Source organism: Tursiops truncatus, chromosome 17, assembly GCF_011762595.2.
Source record: "Tursiops truncatus isolate mTurTru1 chromosome 17, mTurTru1.mat.Y, whole genome shotgun sequence".
In the NCBI taxonomy this organism is placed as follows: Eukaryota; Metazoa; Chordata; class Mammalia; order Artiodactyla; family Delphinidae; genus Tursiops; species Tursiops truncatus.
In genome coordinates this window covers 17,070,524-17,091,619 of record NC_047050.1, presented here as the reverse complement: position 1 = coordinate 17,091,619, position 21,096 = coordinate 17,070,524, and the positions used below count along the sequence as shown (strand labels likewise).

At 43.6% G+C, this 21,096-nt stretch overlaps 1 protein-coding gene across 1 annotated transcript in view; it reads left to right on the top strand.

The window, feature by feature from the left end:
• Positions 1-19,546, top strand: part of SBSPON (somatomedin B and thrombospondin type 1 domain containing) — a 29,392-nt gene extending 9,846 nt beyond the window's left edge. The window contains exons 2-5 of the mRNA XM_033842822.2: positions 1,398-1,592; positions 10,414-10,504; positions 12,020-12,196; positions 17,205-19,546. Of these exons, the coding sequence (XP_033698713.1) occupies positions 1,398-1,592; positions 10,414-10,504; positions 12,020-12,196; positions 17,205-17,322 (581 nt within the window). The 3' untranslated portion in view covers positions 17,323-19,546. The remainder of the gene's footprint in view (positions 1-1,397; positions 1,593-10,413; positions 10,505-12,019; positions 12,197-17,204) is intronic.
• The last annotated feature ends 1,550 nt before the right edge of the window (positions 19,547-21,096 follow it).

Here is a 21,096-nt window from a genome sequence, read left to right as displayed (position 1 = left end):
GCCTGTGAGTTTTTAGATGATTAGTAACAGCATCTTTTAAAGCAGTCTGAAATTTTTGGATTACTGACCGAGCTTTATGTTGTATGTGACCCTTTTCATGTCAGGTGTAGTTATGTGCTACCAAAGGATACAGCTTCCAAACGCCATGAACCCTAACCTAGAGTTTGCTGAGAGGCAAAATGAGTTTTTTCAGGTACAAACTGTTGGAAGTCCAATCGGATTTCAAAGAAGTTCAGGTGTTTTCGTGGTGAAGACTCTGGAAACTTGAAAGTATGAGGGTGATTGGGAAAAGTGGGTCACATTTTGTGGGAAAGAAAGAGTTTTGGCATCCGGTTCAGGGTACATCTTCTGTCTCCTTGTCCTTATATCCAATTTCAAGTCCTCAAGTAATTCAATTTAAAAACTCATTACGGTCCTTTTAAAAGACTCCTTGGGATTTTAAATGAAAAAATTAAATGTGCAACCGCATTGATTTTACAGTCTTGGACAGAGCATTGAGAGCCAGATTCTCACCCCGACTCCGCCTCTTCATGCCTGACCCTGGGTATTCTTACCCTCTGTGGGCCCTGGTTGCTGGTCTCTAAACTTCGCCTCTTACAGTGTATGAGCCTCTGAGCCATGGAGGATGGGACTAGAGCACCCAGGAGAAACCTACTGGGTAGGGGTCCTTCGTGCGGCCTAAGTCATGTTTTATGGAGGCACATTTCCCAATAAGAATTGGCCTTCCCTGGTGGCGCAGTGGTTGAGAGTCCGCCTTCGAATGTAGAGAACGCTGGTTCGTGCCCCGGTCCGGGAAGATCCCACGTGCCGCGGAGCGGCTGGGCCCGTGAGCCATGGCCGCTGAGCCTGCGCATGCGGAGCCTGTGCTCCGCGGCTGGAGAGACCGCGGCGGTGAGAGGCACGTTTACCGCAAACAAAAAAAACAAACAAACAAACAAAAAATTGACCTGGGTAAGTGGTAGGAGAAATACCTTTTCTTTTTTATATATTTTTTTTCCTTTATGTTTTCTACAATGAATGTGTGTTATTGTTATCATAAAAATGTTCTGGCCAGAGGAGGATAAAGTTACACTCAAAGGAAAACAAGAGCAAAGACCTGTTCTAAGCCCGGGGAGTAAGAGGAAGTACCCTGAAGACATCTGTCTCTTTTACTCGGGTGTGTCCTGGCTCAGACCCATCTTCATGATCCTGGAACATCCGCCTGCCTCTAAGAGATACTCATTTATCAGTTCACCATCAGGGCGGGTGGCATCAATGTCAACTTGGGGTGTTCCCCCGATCCAGGGCCGGGTCCAGGCGCAATGTACGCGGGCTGAACTTGACTGTGTGAGTTGGCGGGAACGGCCAGGCAGGCGCTGGGTTTGCTCAGGTGTGCGTCCCGTCGTGCTGTTTTTCAGCTCGCCCGTGCATCGTGGGGGAGTGGAGCCCCTGGAGCGGCTGTGCGGACCAGTGCAGGCCCACGGCCCGCGTGCGGAGGCGCGCGGTACGGCAGGAGCCCCGGAACGGCGGCGAGCCCTGCCCGGCCCTGGAGGAGAGAGCCGGCTGCTTGGAGTATGCGACGCACCAGGGCCAGGACTGCGGGCACGCCTTCGGTACTGCGCTTTCCCTGATCGCTGCCCCTGGGGTCTCTGGTGACTTTCCATCCCTTCGTCCCATAGAAGGCCATGTGCCAGGCCGGGAAAGTTCCATGAGCTGCAGGGAATGGGATGGGCCAGTCTGCCCAGAGGAGATAGGAAGCTCAGGAAATACTTGATCAAGGCATTATACGTCAGCTGTGTAAAGGCCGCCTCCCACCGCCTCCCAGTTACAACCCGGCGGTGGCCCCTTGCCGCTGTGCGTGCGCCCGGTGTACCGGACGCGCACTGTGGTTTCTGAGCAAACTCAGTCAAGCTGACCACAAAGGACTTCAGGTAGGATGAGAGTATTTCACTCAGGCTAGGATGTGTCCAGTAAGGATAACCCTGTTTCACCTTTCAAGGTCATTCCTGTTGAATCACACATGCTTGCATACATGTGAAACTAGTAGTAAACATAGAAATTCCGAAAGGATATAAAATGATTAAAACACCTGCCTCTCCTCTCAAGCCGTCTGGACTGGAGCTGATCGGATCTATGATTCGGGAGGATCGTTCTGGCTGTGGCGTGGCCAAGGAGACCAGGAGGCGGCTTGATCATGAGTCAGGAGCCACAGGAAACACACAGACACAAACAAAAAGGCCAAAACAGGGGTGTTCATAGGGATTGAATCTGATAGAGCGAAACACTGATTTCTCAGGGTAGCAAAGATCCCATGTTTTTCATAGGAACCTGGAAAATTCCATGTCAGCGTGACCCTCACTAAGCCATTTTTTCCCTTTTTTCCTTCCACACACAAATATTTATTGAGAGTCTACTTGATGCCAGGCACTGGGCTGAGTGCCAGTTACAACGGGGGAAAAATGTTGACATGGAGTCTGCTTGTCAGGGAGATCACAGTCTAGTGGGAGGGGAGATGATACGCAGATAATCCTAGGAAACCAAGCCCAGGAAATTACAGCTTCAGTGTGGTACCACAGGTACTGAACAGGGGAGAGGTGTCGGGAGCTGTGAGTGTGTGTCGGAAGCAGATTCCCCCAGGCCTCGGTGGAGGAGGGCAACCCCAGAGGCCAGGAGGGGAGCGACTTCCCTGAGGATGTGGAGATGAGGCTGAGAACTGCAGAGCTACGTAGGCAGAGAGACCAGTGTGGCGAACCAGACAGTCAGGTGTAGGGCGTTTGAGGGATTTGGGGACTGATCTAGGAAAAACGCATGACCACGAGAGTCAGTAACACACAACAACCTTACAGGGTTGCGTGAGAGGGGATGTCCAGAGGCTCTGATATGGCGACCCCCACACAGAAGGGGAAGAGAGGAATCTGCCAGGAGCTTGTGTGTCTAGGTGACGTTAGCCAAGCAGCGTGGTCTGGAGTCTCTGGGGGCTTCAGAGGGCAGGTGCCATGACGGCTTGGGGTCTTATAACCATAAGGCTTTACCTTATCAACGGCCGGCAGATGTTGGGTGTAATTTCACAGGGTATGCAAAACAGGCAGGACCTAAATGACTAAAAATCTGCTTGTTTGGCTATTTTAAAAACAAATTGGGGCTTCCCTGGTGGCGCAGTGGTTAAGAATCTGCCTGCCAATGCTGGAGACACGGGTTCGAGCCCTGGTCCGGGAAGATCCCACATGCCCTGTAGCAACTAAGCCCGTGCACCACAACTATTGAGCCTGTGCTCTAGAGCCCGTGAGCCACAACTATTGAGTCCGCGTGCCACAACTACTGAAGCCCGCACGCCGAAAGCCCGTGCTCCGCAACAAGAGAAGCCACCACAATGAGAAGCCCACACACTGCAACCAAGAGTAGTCCCCACTCGCCACAACTAGAAAAAGCCCCTGCACAGCGACGAAGAGACAGTGCAGCCAAAAATAAACAAATTAAATAAATAAAAATTTTTAAAAAATTGGATGTATAGAAGTTTGAGTTTGGTGCCAGTACCTTTTTTTTTTTTTTTTTTTTTTTGCAGTACACGGGCCTCTCACTGTTGTGGCCTCTCCCATTGCGGAGCACAGGCTCCGGACCCGCAGGCTCAGCGGCCATGGCTCACGGGCCCAGCCGTTCCGCAGCATGTGGGATCTTCCTGGACCGGGGCACGAACCCATGTCCCCTGCATCGGCAGGCGGACTCTCAACCACTGTGCCACCAGGGAAGCCCGGTGCCAGTAGCTTTTGAGGCTAACAGGTCTCAGCCTGCTGTGAGAAAATAAACCACCTAGGGCCCATCTTTGGCTGATTTATATAACACGGGGGAGGCACAAGGCCCATCTGAGAAGCCAAAGGAAGGCCAGTGTGTCGGGAGCAGAGAGCGAGCCTTCTGGGCTGACACCCCCCTGGATGCAGGGCCTTGGGGTCCCTGTTTAGGATTCTGGTCTTTTTCTTAAGAGCCGTGGAAAACCTCTGGGATGTTTTCTGCAGGTGCCAATGTGATCAGATCTGTGATCTGAAAAGATCTCTTGGGGAGTGGAGTGGGTAGTGGCAGGGCCAGGGCAGAGGCCCTTCATGGATACAGCAGTCGAGTTGAGCTCGCAGGGAAATAATTTAGGGCTCACAACAATGGTCACAGAACGAGCTCTCATTCAGCTCAGGCACTCTGCAGAAACACTACAGAAAGGCTGAGGGAGGAAGTCGCTGTGGGACATTATTGATTTTTTGGATGGCTGTCATAGCCTATAGCAGATCTATCAGAAAAAGCAACTGCACCGTTCAGTTATAGGGATTGGCTGCTAGACCGTATACCTGCAGCACATCTGAATCTTCATTGTGGCTCCAGGATGCCCAGACCCCTTCCCCTTCCCAGCCCTGGATCTCTTCAGAGAAGGATGATGCAGGTCACAGGAAAGGGAACAGGAAGCATGAAAATGCATATCTTCCATTTATTTGTATTTTCTTCAGTTTCTTTCATCAGTGTCTTATAGTTTTCAAAGTAGTGTTCTTTCACCTCCTGGTTAAATTTACTCCTAGGTATTTTATTCTTTTCCATGCAAGTGTAAATGGGACTGTTCTGTTAATTTCTCTTTCTCATAGTGTGTTCCTATGAGAAACCGAATTCTTTTATTTGTTCTAACCGTTTTTTGGTGTAGGCTTTAGGGTTCTCTCTATATAGTATCATGTCATTTGCAAATAGTAGCAGTTTTATTTCTCCCTTTTCAATTTGGATGCCTTTTATTTCTTTTCTCTTACCTAATTGCTGTGGCTAGGACTTCCAATACTATGTTGAATAAAAGTGGCAAGAGCGCCCATCTTTGTTTTACTCCTCTTAGAAGAAAAGTTTTCAGCTGTTCACCATTGAGTATGTTAGCTGTGGGTTTGTCAATAAGGCCTTTATTATGTTGAGATACGTTCCTGTTATTCCCAGTTTGTTGACATCAACAACATAAATGGATGTTGAATTTTGTCAAATGCTTTTTCTGCAACTTTTGAGATGATCATATGATTTTTATCCTTCGTTTTGTAAAGGTATCACATTGATTGATTTGCAAATCAATGTAACCATCCTTGCATCCCTGGAATAAATCCCACTTGATTGTGGTGTATGATCCTTTTAATGTATAGTTGGATTCAGTTTGTTAATATTTTGTTGAGGATTTTTGCATCTATGTTCTTCAAGGGTATTGGACTGTAATTTTCTTTTTTTGTAGTGTCCTTGTCTGGTTTGGGTATCAGGGTGATGCAGGCTTCATAAAATTTGTTTGGAAGGTTTTCCTCCTCTTCAATTTTTTGGAAAAGTTTGAGAAGGTTATTAAATGTTTTTGAATGTTTTGTAGAATTCTCCAGTGAAGCCGTCTGGTCCCGGGCTTTTGTCTGTTGGGAGATTCTTTTATTACTGTTTCAATTTCCCTCCTAGTAATCAGTCTATTCAGATTCTCTATTTCTTCGTGATTCAGTCTTGTATGTTTCTAGGAATTTATTCATTTCTTCTAGGTTGTCCAATTTGTTGGTGTATAATTATTCATAATAGTCTCTTATGATCCTTTGTATTTCTGCGGTATTAGTTGTAACTTCTCCTTTTTCATTTCCGATTTTATTTATTTGAGTCCTCTTTTTTTCCTTGGTGAGTCTAGCTAAAGATTTGTCAACTTTGTTTATCTTTTCAAAGAACCTGCTCTTAGTTTCATTGATATATTCTACGTTTTTTAGTCTCTATTTCATTTATTTTCATTCTGATCTTTATTATTTCAGGAAGAACTGAAATAATATTTTTAATCCTCATGAAACCAGGACTTGATAAACTGTGAAATTCTCAGCCTACCAAAATGGTGAAGGACAGTAAAATGAAGAGATTCGCTCACAGGAAAACATGTTCTAGAGGAACACACGCAGGGTGTGGTTGTATTTCTGAAGTCAATACTTCAGAAACCTGGAGGTAACAAATTATCACAAACTTAGTGACTTAAACAACACAAATGTATTATCTTAGAGTTTTATAGTCAGAAGTCAGATAGGTCTCACTGGGCTCAAATCAAGGTGTAGGTGCGGCTGAATTCCTTTCTGATGGCTCTGGGAGAGAATCGGTTTCTTTGCGTTTTCCATCATCCAGAAGCTTCCTTGTCCCATGGCCTCCTTCCTCCATCTTCACAGCCAGAAACATTGCATCCTTCTGTGACTTTCTTCCACGGTAACATCTTCCTCTGACTCTTTGAAGGACCCTTGTGCTTCCATTCAGCCCGTCTGGATAATCCAGGATGATCTCCTTATTCTAAGGTAAACTGAGTAACAACTTGAATTCCTCTTTGCCTTGTAACATAACATATTCACAGCTTCTGGGGATTAGGACACGGACATCTTGGGGAGGGGCCATTATTCTGCCTGTCATGGACGTAGGACAGTGTCACATTCTTGGTTTACACATGAAGACATTGGAGCTCAGCAAGATGACAGCATTTGTAAAGGGACCAGAATTTAAACCTGGATCTCATGGCTCTAAATCCTGTGGGTTCCCCCCCTTGATAGTTTTGCTGTTAAGTGTTATCATTAGTTATTATTATTATTATATTGCAAATTAATATTGATATTGTAAATTCATTACTATTCATATATTAGTAGTAGTATTATATTTTAAAATCACAGTTACAGAATCTGGTAACTAAGTAGAAATATAAAGGCCATGCAAGGCCAGTGAACGAAACATGATCACTGAGACACTCTTATTAATAATCAAGTAGCCATTGCATTCTTTCTGTTTCATTTAACGTGTATCATGAGTCTATTTCTATCATAAAAACAAATGCAAAAACCCATATTATATATTTGTTGCCCATCCTGACAATTGTTTATATGCATTTTCCTCTTGCGAGATTGCCGTGCGTATCATGAACCGTATACTTCCAGGCTGGTGTTATTTGTCAGATTTTCACTCTGTCGTCTTCTACACCATATGCTACAGACTAGTGGTTCTAAGCCTGCTTTTGTGGCACCCCGTTGTGTCAGAGGGCTTTATGAAATTCTCAAAGCAAATTTAATTTACTTTCATGTTCAAAGTAAGCAGGTGCAGTGCCACGCTTTTAGAAGTGGAAGTTGTTGTAAAAGCGAACAGTGGTAGGTGGAAGGGATGCCAGAAAAGCTGGCAGATAGTCTGTTAACAGAGAATCTATTACATTGAATATTGTTGCCAGAAAGGGGAAAGGAGGGGTCGCTGACGTTTATTGAGAGCCTTTGTCCTGGGGCACCGGTTACGTGCTTCCACACAGAGGCAAAAGCGGGGCTGGAGGCAAAAATCATTTCTGAATTACTTACTGCTCTTAAGTAGTGAAAAATTGAATTTCTGGGGGATGTTGAAAAGTGGTGCTGGTTCAGAGCTCGCCAGGAGATCTGGATCGTTTACTCTAGACTCTTGCCAGAGGGAAGGACGCCCCCCTCGATAGAATGTGCCACCGAACAAAGCCCGGGCTGGAGGAGGCAGGAAACGGAGGAGACAAGGTCCAGGGTTACTGGCTTGCTTCTCTGATGGGTCATAAGCACAGAGGCTTGACACTGGGCATGGATAGGAAGTCTTCAAGAAGCTAGTGTCTGTACTGGGGCTCCTGCTTGGTCATTTACTAGTTATTTTCCCTTCACTTAACCTCGAGGAGCCTCAGTCTTCTGATGAGAAAACCTGCTCAGAACACCTCTTGACAAAGCTTTGGTGAAGATCGGTAACATACGACGTGAAAGCACCTTGCAAACGAGCAGGCTAAGGCTGCACACGTTCAAGGAGCCATGCTGCTCCAGGCGTTAATCTGCGCCCACCATGAGCCCTCCGCCACCTCCTGGACCACACTTCCCGCCCCTCCCCCATGCCTGAGGGAAATCCGAGGGTCAGGGCTACCATCTCCCTCTCTCCTCTCTCAAATCTCACTTCGCATTAAGGGCAGTGATCAGGCACAGGAAGGGAAAGCACAGCCGAATTTAAGCAATTCATCGGTAATATGCTGCAATATTGAAACTTAAAAGAGTGAAACTTTGTCATCTGCATTGCAATAGAGGCAGCCTGCCACATTTCGACATGAGCCTTGAATACGTTTCTTAACCTCTCTGGGCCACAGTTTCCTCATCTGTGAAATGGGGAAATAATAGGGTCTATCTCAGAGCAGGGTTATGAGCATTAAATGAGTTAACACATGAAAAACACTTAGCATCATGCCTGGAAACTTAGAGGTGCATCACTGTTAGCTTTTATTTTTATTATCTTAGAACTTCTTCTTCAGATTTTGTATCAGAAACTATAGTCATACACTTGCCCTCTACTTCCTAACCAAGTTTCCCACCCACCCTCCGAGTTACACATTAAGTGCACTGCCTTCGAACTTTTGTAATAATACCTGCAGTACCAATTAGGAGCTCAGATAAATGTTTCGCGCTAAAGAAACACATCCTGAAAATGTTATAGTTTGACTGATATAATGCTACGTGGATGTAGCAGTAAACGCATTCCTCACTTTGTGAATAAGCCTATAAATGCGTCAGAAGAACAGAAATGAAAACGATACATGAGAAAATGAAAAGCCTTTCGCTGTTTGTGTTTCTGATAATTAGGTCTAAGAGAAACAGAGAAGGATCCTAACGTACATGCATTCACTTGTCCTTTTTGATTCCATCCGTGGATTTTGGAAGTGCAAAAGCTACAGTCACATTTAGAAAGAATGACATGTTCTCTTTGGAAAACAAACATGTTAGCACAGTGAGGAAGAGCCACTCGGCTGGGAGTCTGTAGTTTACACTAGATGTGGGTAGCGTTTAGACTCCAGAGATTAGGTGCTCAGACACACGGGGCAAAAGCTATGCCTGCGACGCTTAGGATCAAGTGGCTACACTTGTCTTATATTCCCATGCCGTAGAAAAATGACTCCTCATTCAGAAAATCTAAAGAAGAATTAAGGCTGCCATCTTGTGGCAGGAAGGAGCTTAGCAAGATGAGCATGCGGGCTTGAAGCCTCTATTTTGCTGCTGGTACCCGCACGCCCTTGTGCTCTTGTTGATGATGGAGCATCGCAGAAGTCAACCTGAGCTGGTATCTCCCCTTCCTGGGATGGTCCAGTTTCTGAAAGGAAAGCTAAGAAGGATGGTTGAGCCATCTCAGCTGCAAGGCTCAGTATAGGAACAGAAGACCTCAGGGAAGTAGGACCCGTGAACCTTGGTGGAAATTTCATTCATTCATCCATTCATTCATTCCTTCATTGACCCATTCATTCCTCGCACACATATTTACTGAGCATATAAATGTGTGAGGGCTCCCGTAATGAACAAGGCAAAACCCTGCCTTTCTTGAATTGACAGCAGGGTGGAATCAAGAGGTTATCTCCAGGTGCTACACAAAGCAACAGATGCCCCTCCCCCAGACTTAGAGATGAAATAGGAGGTAGACAAACAAAATAAGAGAGCAGAGGTGGGAGGGAAGGATTTCTGGCTGTTTTCTTTTCTCCCACCCAGAGTGTCAGAGGTGGGAGTGGGGAGAGGGGCGAGGAGAGATGCTGTAGGACCTTTCTTCTTTGAGTTTGGTGTAGAGAGAGTGCTATGCTGGCCGGCACCTGGTGGTCACACCCTGGGCTCTAGGGTTGATGGTGAAACTTCCAGGCTGTGGTTATCAGAATACCTGGGAACATTGACCCTTTCCTCCTTTTGTTTTTTCCCTTTCTCATTTCCTGTCTCTGGTTGTCTTTTTTTTTTTTTCTCTCTCCTTTTACCCCCTTTTCTCTCTTATCTTCCTTCCTTCCTTCTCTTTCTCCTTTTCCTTTATTCTTTCTATCTTTCCCTTTTCTTCTCTGTGTCTCTTCTTTCCATTAAAAAAAAAAATCCTCAGGCTTCCCTGGTGGCGCAGTGGTTGAGAGTCCGCCTGCCGATGCAGGGGACACGGGTTCGTGCCCCGGTCCGGGAAGATCCCACACGCCGCGGAGCGGCTGGGCCCGTGAGCCATGGCCACTGAGCCTGCGCGTCCGGAGCCTGTGCTCCGCAAGGGGAGAGGCCACAGCAGTGAGAGGCCCGCGTACCACAAAAAAAGAAAAAAAAAATCCTCTCCCTTTCTCTAGTACCTTACTTTTTTTCCTTGGTTCTCCCGACCTGCCCATCTTTTTATTATTCCCTCTGGGCTGTGCTTCCTGGCCCCTCTCCTGCCTTTCCACGCAGTGTTATCACTGCAGACAAGCGTGCTAATCAAAAGCCTGCTGTTCCCTTCCCTACCCAACTACACTGCACAAAGCTTTATGGAATTCGTTTCTGGGGACTCTGACTTCACCTCCTTGCACTCCTTGATGGTGTCCCATAGATTTAGGGATGGAAGGCTTTAGACGGGTTTGAAACCAAGTTTGGGAAATGTCGCTCTGGGTACTTCAGGCTTCATGTGTTCAAGGTCATTCTCCTTTTCCAGTCCCTGCCTTTATAACTACCTCTGCGTTCAACAAGCAGCGAACAAGACAAGCGGCCTCCCCACAGTGGTCCACAGACACAGAGGATGCTGGGTAACTTGCTGTTTTTTTACTTATGTTTTTCCGGTTAGTCGTCAAGTCAGCCCACAAAGGAAACTTGCTACATGGGTTTTCTTCTGTTATTTGTTCATTGACAAATATGACTCTTTATCACAGAACTGGGAAGTACTTGTCCCTCCCCTGTTTTACATTTAAAAAAGATTTGTTTCTGGGGTCTGATCCCTAAGAAGAAACATGCTGTATAAAAATGAGGTGATACTATTTTGTCAGTCCCACTAAGGCTGCTCATCTTATAGTCCTTAGGGGACTGTGGACTCCAGCACCGCCTCTGTCTGGTGAATTTGAACGTGGCCTCCACCTGAGCTCTGAGGACTTTATCAAGATCTAATGGCTCAGGCTGGGAGGAACCTCTGACCTCACTAGAAATCCACCCTTCTGCGGTCAGAATAGAGACGCCAGACGCACTGCATGTTCTAATCCCCACACTACCTCTCACTGCTCCTTAGTTTTCCTTCTTGTAAAATGAGAATATTAATTCCTACCCTGTGGGTTGCTATGAGAATTTAATGAGAAAATATCATTGAAAAGATGTCAGAGTTAAGCTGTCTGAAATTGACTGAAGCTATATCGAGAATTTCCTCCCTTAATACCTTAAGGTATCTAATAAATAATACTTACCGTCATTAAAGAGCTTCTTTGAAGCAGATTCTCCAGACACTTTCCATCTAACTTTTTACAGCTCATAACTGTATGGATTTAAAAAAAACTAGCCCATTTTAGCATAGTTAGGACCTAAAATGCCACATTGTTTTGTTTCCCTGAAGAATTGCAAAATTGTGTTGCTTTTAAGTACAAGACTCTAAAATATTCACCCATGTCTGGATGCGCCCCCAGAGCCTTCAGAGTCTAGTCACATAATAGAGTGTTTCCTGCAGCTCAGTATAAGGTGACACTAGTCTGTTACAGGAAAACATGTCTCAGCTTCCCATGTCCTTTTATCTGTGATGCCCAGTGTAACTTTGATGCTTGACTTCAAGTCAAAACTCATCTGCCAGGTGGGGAGAACAGGGAAAGCCCCAGGAATGTTTGTGGGGCAGAAAAACACAAGTGCTGGGCTGGAAATCCAGGACTAGCCGTCCTGGGGCTCACATGCTCTCAGGCTCAAGCAAGGTCTTGTTCACTTTCCGTAATTCATTAAAATCTCAGCAAAGTTATCAAGGGCAATTTTCCTGCTGAAGTGTGCTTTTAGACACAATTTCGTGGTCAGACTAGACAGAATATGAAAACAAGTTTCTGCAAATTCGTGTTGACCAGATAATTCAACCGTGGACTGAAAAACAGCAAAAACGTTCAGTTGTCAGTCAGACATCATAGCTCAGCGAATGAGAAACCTGACAAGGCATTCTGTGACCTGTGACCACGCAACGCCCTACCGTCTCCAGGCTGTCCCGTGTCCTCGGGGAGTTCCGGCTTCCTAAGCCTTTCTCCAGCGTTAGGCCATTTCTAATTAACAGCAAGTGAAATTGCTCCTTTTTTATTTTGCCCTAGATACTGTATGGAGTTCAAGACAGAGTCATTGACTCACCACTGCGCCACGGAAAACCGGCCCCTGACCCGATGGATGCAGTATCTCCGAGAGGGCTACACGGTGTGCGTAGATTGTCAGCCGCCAGCTATGAACTCTGCGAGCCTTCGATGTTCTGGAGACGGCCTGGACTCTGACGGGTAAGGGAGGGAAACTGGTTGGAGGATTTTTCTTGGGACTCATTTGGGGAGATCTGTCCTCTCCATGTCTTGAACAGCGGACCAGGATGTAGCAGATCAAGGCATGATTTGGGGAATCAGAACAGTGAGGAGAACATTCCATCTGGCAATTCCAGAGTCCAGGACCCAGTTCATACTCTGGGACTTAGAGGCTCTGTATCAGAGATGCGTGAGTGAATTTGGACATTGGGGTTCAGGCCGAGCTCACAAGTGACTACCGAAGACCTACCCAGTAGCAGCCGTAGACACTATATAAACCGATGAGTTTGTCTTTGCTCTAATAATACTGTATTAATGGACACTAAAATTTCAATTTTATATAATTTTCATGTATCATGAAATATCCTTTTGATTTTCTTTCAACTTTTTAAAAACATAAAAATCATTCTTTTCTATTACTATTTTTTTTCATTGAGGTATAGTTGATTTACAATATTATATTAGTTTCAGGTATACAACATAGTAATTCAAAATTTTTACAGATTATACTCCATTTATAGTTATTATAAAATATTGATTATATTCCCTGTGCTGAACAATATATCCCTGTAACTTATTTATTTTACACACAGTAGTTTGTACCCCTTAATCCCCTCCCCCTAGTTGCCCCTCCCCCATCCCTCTCCCCACCTGGTAACTACCAGTTTGTTCTCTGTATCTGTGAGTCTGTTTCTTTTTTGTTATATTCACTAGTTTGTTTTATTTTCTTAGGTTCCACATATAAGTGATAACATACAGAATTTGTCTTCCTCTGTCTGACTTATCTCAATAAGCCTAATACCCTTCAGGTCCACCCATGTTATTGTAAATGGCAGAATTCCATTCTATGTCTGGAATATGTCTATATCCATTTCAACCATTGATAAACACTTAGGTTGCTTCCATGTCTTGGCTATTGTACATAATGCTGCTATGAGCATTGGGGTGCATGTATCTTTTCGAATTAGTGTTTTCGTTTTGTTTGGATATATACCCAGGAGTGGAATTGCTGGGTCATAAGTAAACATCATTCTTAACTCATAGACTACACAAGGGGGTGGGCTGGATTTGGCCCATGGGTCACAGTCTGCTGAACCCTGCCCAGGTGATTCGTACCCACTGCAAAATTTCAGAATCACTGCTCAGTGGGGTAGTCATAAAATCATGACTGAGATAGTAGCCGTGTGCCCAGCTCTGCAGGGTCAGAAACTCTTTTGATGTTCGGAGCCCCCATTTCCCAGTGTGGGGGGCAGGGGGTTCTCCTCGCACAACACGAAGCCATTCGTGGGACGCCAGCTGGGCATCCAACAGTTTAGCTCAGTTCTGACACTATCTACCCAGTGATGGCATCAGATTCCACAAGGTGAGGGGCTCAGTCCTACAAGACCGTTCCCTTCCGCAGCCCCCTTCCAATCCCATCCTCAAGCTAAGGCTGTTACCTGTGCTTCTGACCAGCTGGCTATAAATCGGAGATGCCCATGACCTTCTCCTCAGGTTTGATTAATTTGCTAGAGCGCCTCACAGAACTCAGAGATACATTTACTTACTAGATGACCAGTTTATTGTAAAAGGATATAACTCAGGAACAGCCAGATGGGAGAGAGGCACAGGGTGTGGGAAGGGGTGTCATTCTCCCCACATCTCCACGTGTTCACCGGCCTAGAAGCCCTCTGAACCCTGTCCTTTTGGCTTTTACGGAGGCCTCATTACGTAGGCATCATTGATTAAATCATTGGCTATTGATTGATTCAACCTCCGGCCCCTCTCCCCTCCCTGGAGGTTGGGGATGGGAGGTGGGACTGAAAGTTCCAACCCTCTAACCACCTGGTTAGTTCTCCTGGCAACCAACTCTCAACTTCAGGTGCTTCCAAAAATCACCTATTCACATAAACAAGACATTTGCGTCACTCTCAACATTTAGGAAATTCCAACGGCTTTGGGAGCTGTCAGCCAGGAATGGTGAACAAAGGCCAAATATACTTGAAAAATATATTTTGGTCATTTGAATGACCAAATATATATTTCTTGTAAATCATCGTATCACAGAAGTCTATAGAAATCTATAGATCGTCCAAAAGAATTGACCCTTGAAAACATTTTACCACCCTAAAAATCCATGCCAGTCCTGTACTTATCTACTAGTTAAATCCCATAACACTATTCATAACCAAAAGAAGGGTAGAATTTGTGATGGGCACGGGTTATGGTTTTAAATATGTCAGACAGAACTGGGAAAAATACAGATTTGAAAGAAAAATACGGACCTTCCCAGTTAATCATTATTCCCATCGTATATTTTAATATTTAATAACTTGAATTTATGTTTATTAGTCCCCTGTGCCCAACAGCCTCTGTACTGAGTACACATACGAACAGTAAAGTGGGTAAGGAATTCACATGAAATAGAAACTTAATATTTAGACTTAATATTTTCCTGACTACCTCATCCATATTTTAACTTTAAATGAATATTATAATTTAATTTGTACCTGTAAAGCTCCTTCAACCCAGGCTGAAATTCCAGTGACTTTAAAAATAATAATTTCAATACTGTGGCTTTTTTCTTTTCACTGCTCCCATTTTTCATTATGGAATCAAAGAGCTGGAAAGGATTTCAAGGGATCGTTTGGTTCAGACCCCTCTAATTTATTTTTATTTATTTATTTATTTTGCGGTACGCGGGCCTCTCACTGTTGTGGCCTCTCCCGTTGCGGAGCACAGGCTCCGGACGCGCAGGCCCAGCGGCCATGGCTCACGGGCCCAGCCGCTCCGCGGCATGTGGGATCCTCCCGGACCGGGGCACGAACCCGTGTCCCCTGCATCGGCAGGCGGACTCTCAACCACTGCTCCACCAGGGAAGCCCTATTTTTTTTTTAAAGAGGGTATTAAATCGTTTATTGATTACACATGATAATGCATGATACACTAGCTTCATTCCCATCTCTAACTTTATCTGGTACCATAATTCAACTTAGATATATTGCATAGGATGTACCAACAATCATATTAATAACCAAAAAACTCCATGACTTTGCTTGGGTGACCCTCTTCACGGTGAACTCCAGGTCACAACACAATAAGTGTCAGTTCAACTACACCAAGGTTTCGGAAGACAATAGCTTCTCTACCAAAGCAGGTTGTAAATAAATTTTAACGGAACCTGGCATCACCCTGAAGGAATTCTAACTTCGCACTGTTGGGGTAGTTTACCAAAATGGCTTCAGAGGAGATTCACTTGACACAGCACATTTAAAAAAAAGACACATTTATTCAAGCGTCATGATGAGACTATTACATTTAGCAATCAACAGCATGGGTGCAAAAAAGGAAAAAAAAAAAAACTACATTAAAACTCTTGTTGGGATGTTTTACACTTTCCACAGAACAGAAACTAAAATAACCTGTTATACAATTAGTCATAAATACGGTCCTCGAGTTTTTTTGCCCATACACGTGAGTATTGTCAAAACATGTCTTCTTTGTAGCAGCCAGGCCCTGCCACCACTGTGCTCGGCTGAGTTCACACATCTGTTGTAGCCTGGAGCTTCCCTGTCACTTCTCTGGCTCTCCTCTCCTGCAAAGCTCTGTTTCCTGGCAGTCATCAAAACCTCCTCCCACTGCCATAGCTGCTGCTGGAACCGCCATAGCCACCTTGGTTTCATGGTTCGGCAAAGTATTGGCCTCCACCACCATAGGGGAGGACTTGTGCCTCCAAAGTTTCCTCCTTTCATGGGTCCAAAATTTGAAGACTGATGGTTGTAACTGCCAAAATCATTGTAGCTTCCACCACCTCCAAAATGGCTTCCACCGTTACCAAACCCATTAGAGCCATTTCCACTGCCACCATATCCCCCACCACCGCGGCTGCCACCAAAGGCACCTGGGCCACTGACGTTTCCTCCACGACCAAAGCTGTCATCGCCACCAAAACCCCCTCCAAGACCACCACCAAAGTTTCCAGAACCACTTGGACCTCTTTGGCTGGATGAGGCGCTAGCCATCTCTCGCTTAGATAGGGCTTTCCTTAGTTCACAGTTGTGGCCATTCACAGTGTGGTATTTCTGAATGACAATCTTGTCTACGGAGTCACGGTCATCAAAGGTTACGAAAGCAAAGCCTCTCTTTTTGCCACTGCCTCTGTCAGTTGTGATTTCAATCACTTCGATTTTCCCACACTGTTCAAAATAATCTCTTAGGTGACGTTCTTCAGTGTCTTCCTTAACGCCACCAACAAAAATCTTTTTCACAGCGAAGTGGGCACCAGGTCTTTGAGAATCTTCTCTTGAGACGGCCCTCTTTGGTTCCACCACTCTGCCAGCCACCTCGTGTGGCCTTGCATTCATGGCCGATCCACCTGCTCCACAGTGACGTACGTGACCACCCCGAAGGCTCTGGAACGCCTGGTGTTTGGATCCCTCACTACCACACCGTCTGCGAGCGCTCCCCGCTGCTCACAATGGCACAGTGTCTGTCTGAGGACAGACACTCATACGTTATTTCAAAGCGCAAGCCTCCGAGGAAGAGCTTCCGCAGCTGTTCGGGCTCTTTGGGTGACTCTGATATAGACATGACAGCAGTGGAGGGGGCGGATGTCGACGATGCTTACTCGGCGGCGCCCACAGGCAGAAAGGCCAGACCCCTCTAATTTAAATGTACACAAAACAGAAAGCCATTTTCCCTTACGTAGCGCTTCATATGCTCAGAGCAAGTGAGAGACACGAATGCAGTAACCTCAAACTACAATCTCAACAGGGGGTGTTCTCGAATAGGGATTAATTGGTAACTTGTTGTGACAGAGCCTGAAGAAGGGAAACTCAGTTTTGTGATCATTTTTTTTTTAAATTTCAATTTGTAATACACTTCAAAACTCAAGGTGTGATCATTTTCTAAAAAAACCCAAAAAACCACAAACCTCAATTTCTAATTCTGTAAATTAGAATTTTCTTTGGTGTGCTTTAGCATAACTCACATTTTCAAAATATCATTTCAGAAATCAGACCCTCCACTGGCAAGCAATTGGCAATCCTCGATGTCAAGGAACTTGGAAAAAAGTTCGGCGAGTAGAACAATGTTCCTGTCCAGCTGTTCACAGTTTTATTTTTATATAGATTGTGATATAAGTATTTCAAAATGTGCTTGTAAACATGCTAAATACTAGCAAGTCATGTTCAGCGCTTCATAATTCTTTAAAAACCCTTTGGCCAAAGTTCCTGAGTATATGTCGTTGCCACACTCTGAAGTAGAGAAGGGAAATTTGGGGGCCAGTTCTCAAGAAACACAGTGCCTTTATTTTCATTTATACTAAGTTGAGGACCCACCCTAAAGTCTCCTGTGGTTTTCTGTCCTCGATCTGTCACCTGGAGTCTCCTCATTCAATAGGTGGCCCATTGGACACAGTGTTCATCTGTTTGCACTAAACTTACTACATTTTAATGGTCCATTTATTGGTAAGTTGTCATTTAAGGGTATCCACGATTTGAATCTTGCATTCTTTCTTTCTATTCTGTAATCTCTTAAAAACTTCTTTCTTTAAAAAATGTCTACAGATATATGTACACTCACACATACATTTCCCATGTATTATTCCATAAATTCTGAAATAATAAGTTCAAGCAAATTGTCACAAATAATTTTCCACAGGACAAGTTGTCTGAGATTTAGTAAGCATTTTGTTATGCGAAACCAACAGTTCTGCTAAAACTACTTTCTTTTTCGTTTTTGTTTTTTTTTTTTGGCCGCGCTGCTTGGCATGCGGGATCTTGGTTCCCCGACCAGAGATAGAACCCGTGTCCCCTGCAGTGGAAGCACAGAGTCCTAACCACTGGACCGCCAGGGAATTCCCTAAAAATACCTTTTTTTTGAAATAGAAGAAATTTTCTTCGGTTAATTGAAAAGCATCAATCAAACGTTCGTTATAGGTCAGCACAAGTTCCTTTAAATGTTATAATTTCCATGAAGTGAAATTTTGGCACCGATGAATGAAACAATTGCTTTAATTATGGACATTCTACCATCATTAATATCCAAAATTATCTCCAAGGCTTAAAGCCTGAAGTTGACTAAAATAATTTTGGAGTCCAACTTCAAGTTTAATTGAAGTAAACTTACTACTTTTTCCCTCCCCTACAGCACGTATTTTCTTTTGTTTGGAGTAGAAGGCAGAGGTATAGATTATGGAAGGCAAAGAGTTATTACGAATGCTATGATCCCCGCCCCCCCATGCCCCTCCCCGCCATACACACACAGAGAAGTATTAGTCTCCTTATTTTATGATTGGAAAATCAATGGACCAGCGTCAAAGTGCCTTGCTGCAGGATCTGGGCTGCAGTCAGAGCCATATCTCAGCTTCTCAGCCAGAACTCAGCTTCGATGGAAACCCTGTCGTTGCCAAAGACTGTGCTGTAAAAGCGAAGCCCTTTTCATTTCTGAAACAAATTTTAAATTCAGGATATTTTCTTCGGAGAATTGAATCTCAAGATTTAAACTACAGGCAAACTTCGGAGGTATTTGGGTTCGGTTCCAGACCACCAAAATACAACAAGTAACAAGAAAGTTTTGGTTTTCCAGTGCATATGAAAGTTATGTTTACACTATACCGAAGTCTGTTAAGTGCGCAATAGCATTATTTCTTAAAAAAACAGGTATATACCTTAATTGAAAAATACTTTATTGCCAAAAAAAAAGCTAACAATCATCTGAGCCTTTAGCGAGTAGTAACATCAAAGATCACAGATCGCCTTAACAAACAGAATAATAATGAAAAAGTTTGAAATATTGTGAGAATTACCAAAACGTGACACAGACATACAAAGTGAGCAAATGCCATTGGAAAAATGGCACTGTAGACTTACTCAATGCAGGGTTGCCACGAACCTTCAATTTGCTAAAAAAAAATGCAATATCTGAGAAGCACAATTAAACAAGGTATGCCTGTATATGAAATTCCTTTGGTTTCATTTGTATAAAATATTATTTACTAACAAATGATTTACTAAAATACGTATTTCTTGGTACTTATCATGTAATGACATAATGACAAAAGCAAGTTTAACAGGGATGGAAAAGCCCCCAATATTTAATGCTGAGAGTAGCAATATTTCTGACTATATGTTCATTTAACTGTCAGAATTGTCTTTGTGGTAAATTAAATTCTTCAGAGATTAATAATTAAAATTTGAGTCTCATCAGGGTTGGGAACTTCAACTATAAGTTCATTATTAACATTTTAAGACCATTTGTAAGATCTGTAAAGCAAAACATTTGAAGGCATACTTGGGTAATTTTCAATGTTACTTAAAATTTTATACCAGTAAATAAACTTTCTGTTCACATTTTTAAAAGCTCTTTCTTTATTTGACTAGAAAATACCTAAATCTTCTGGACTGGTCAGAGAATAAACAAAAATTTCACCAAAACCAAAACAAAACACTTCAGAATTGAGAGGCATAGTTACAATGATTAACAGCAATAAAGCTATGATGTATTTATGGTTCCAACATGTGTTATAATAGTTAGCATATTTGAGTTGTATAAAATCAGTTTTTCAAATTACATATTTAGCTTTCAGTACTTGGCCATTAATTACTTTCATATTAAAGCATATTTTTATTTCTATTCTTGAGAAGAATTTCATGGGCTAGAAGACATAGTATTAAATAATGGTCTTGAAAAGCTTGTTATTAGTTCTAGCAAAGGAAACAGTACAGAACTGAAACATGTAGTCCAAGTGATTAATGAAGAACCAAAAGTTCTATTTTCAGAGATAAAGATCAAAGAATTTAACACTGCTTTGATATTCCTTTTTAACAAGTATCTTAGAGTTGGGATCCTTTCCACGGACACTCTACAATGATTTACGGGCCCTAGCATTACGTAATAGGCTGCTTTTCAAAAGTGCACGAGAAAAGTAATTTGAACAAAAATAAATATAACCACTCAGGAAAGAAGGGGAAAGGAATTAGAGATGTTGATCACTTAGAAGAGAAAAGTGGAAAAAGAAAAAAGGTAGAGAAGGGAAAAGAAAAGAGTAGAACAAGGGGAACTATAATCTCACTATTCTTTTTTTAGGGCCTTTCTTGCAATGTTTTTATTCAAGAATGTTGCCATTATGCATAAAAAGTCATAGTAATAATTTAAGTTGTTTAGTTCTACTCTGGCATGAGAATCTTAATTAGCCATCTTTTCTAGGTATGCACCAAAATGATGTAAACCAAAACTGGTTCTGCCCTCTAAGAATATTCTAGTGAAGTTTCATACAAATAACTGTAAGTTGATTTAGACAACCTGAGCATTCTGAAGTATAAGCAACCAGGTAATGAGTATATTGAAAGAGAAGTGAAACTTCTAGGTCAAGGTGACAGATGGATGTACATGTTTACCTTCTTCCTCAAATCTCATTGAGATTACAGAATTCACAGAAGAGAATAAGCCTATAACATAGATGAGAAGGCAGGAGTGGGAATCAGCCCAGAGATTTTGAAGATTTTTTTTGAAGATTGAAAGCACATGGGATTCTACCGATGGATAAACCAGAATGAAGGGACCATACTCTTTATTTATTTTTTTATAAATTCATTTATATTTTTGGCTGCGTTGGGTCTTCGTTGCTGCGCGCAGGCTTTCTCTAGTTGTGGCGAGCGGGGGCTACTCTTTGTTGCAGTGCGCAGGCTTCTCATTGCGGTGGCTTCTCTTGTCGCAGAGCATGGGCTGTAGGCACATGGGCTTCAGTAGTTGTGGCACGCCGGCTCAGTAGTTGTGGCGCGCGGGCTCAGTAGTTGTGGCGCAAGGGCTTAGTTGCTCCGTGGCATGTGGGATCTTCCCGGACGAGGGCTTGAACCCGTGTCCCCTGCATTGGCAGGCGGATTCTTAACCACTACGCCACC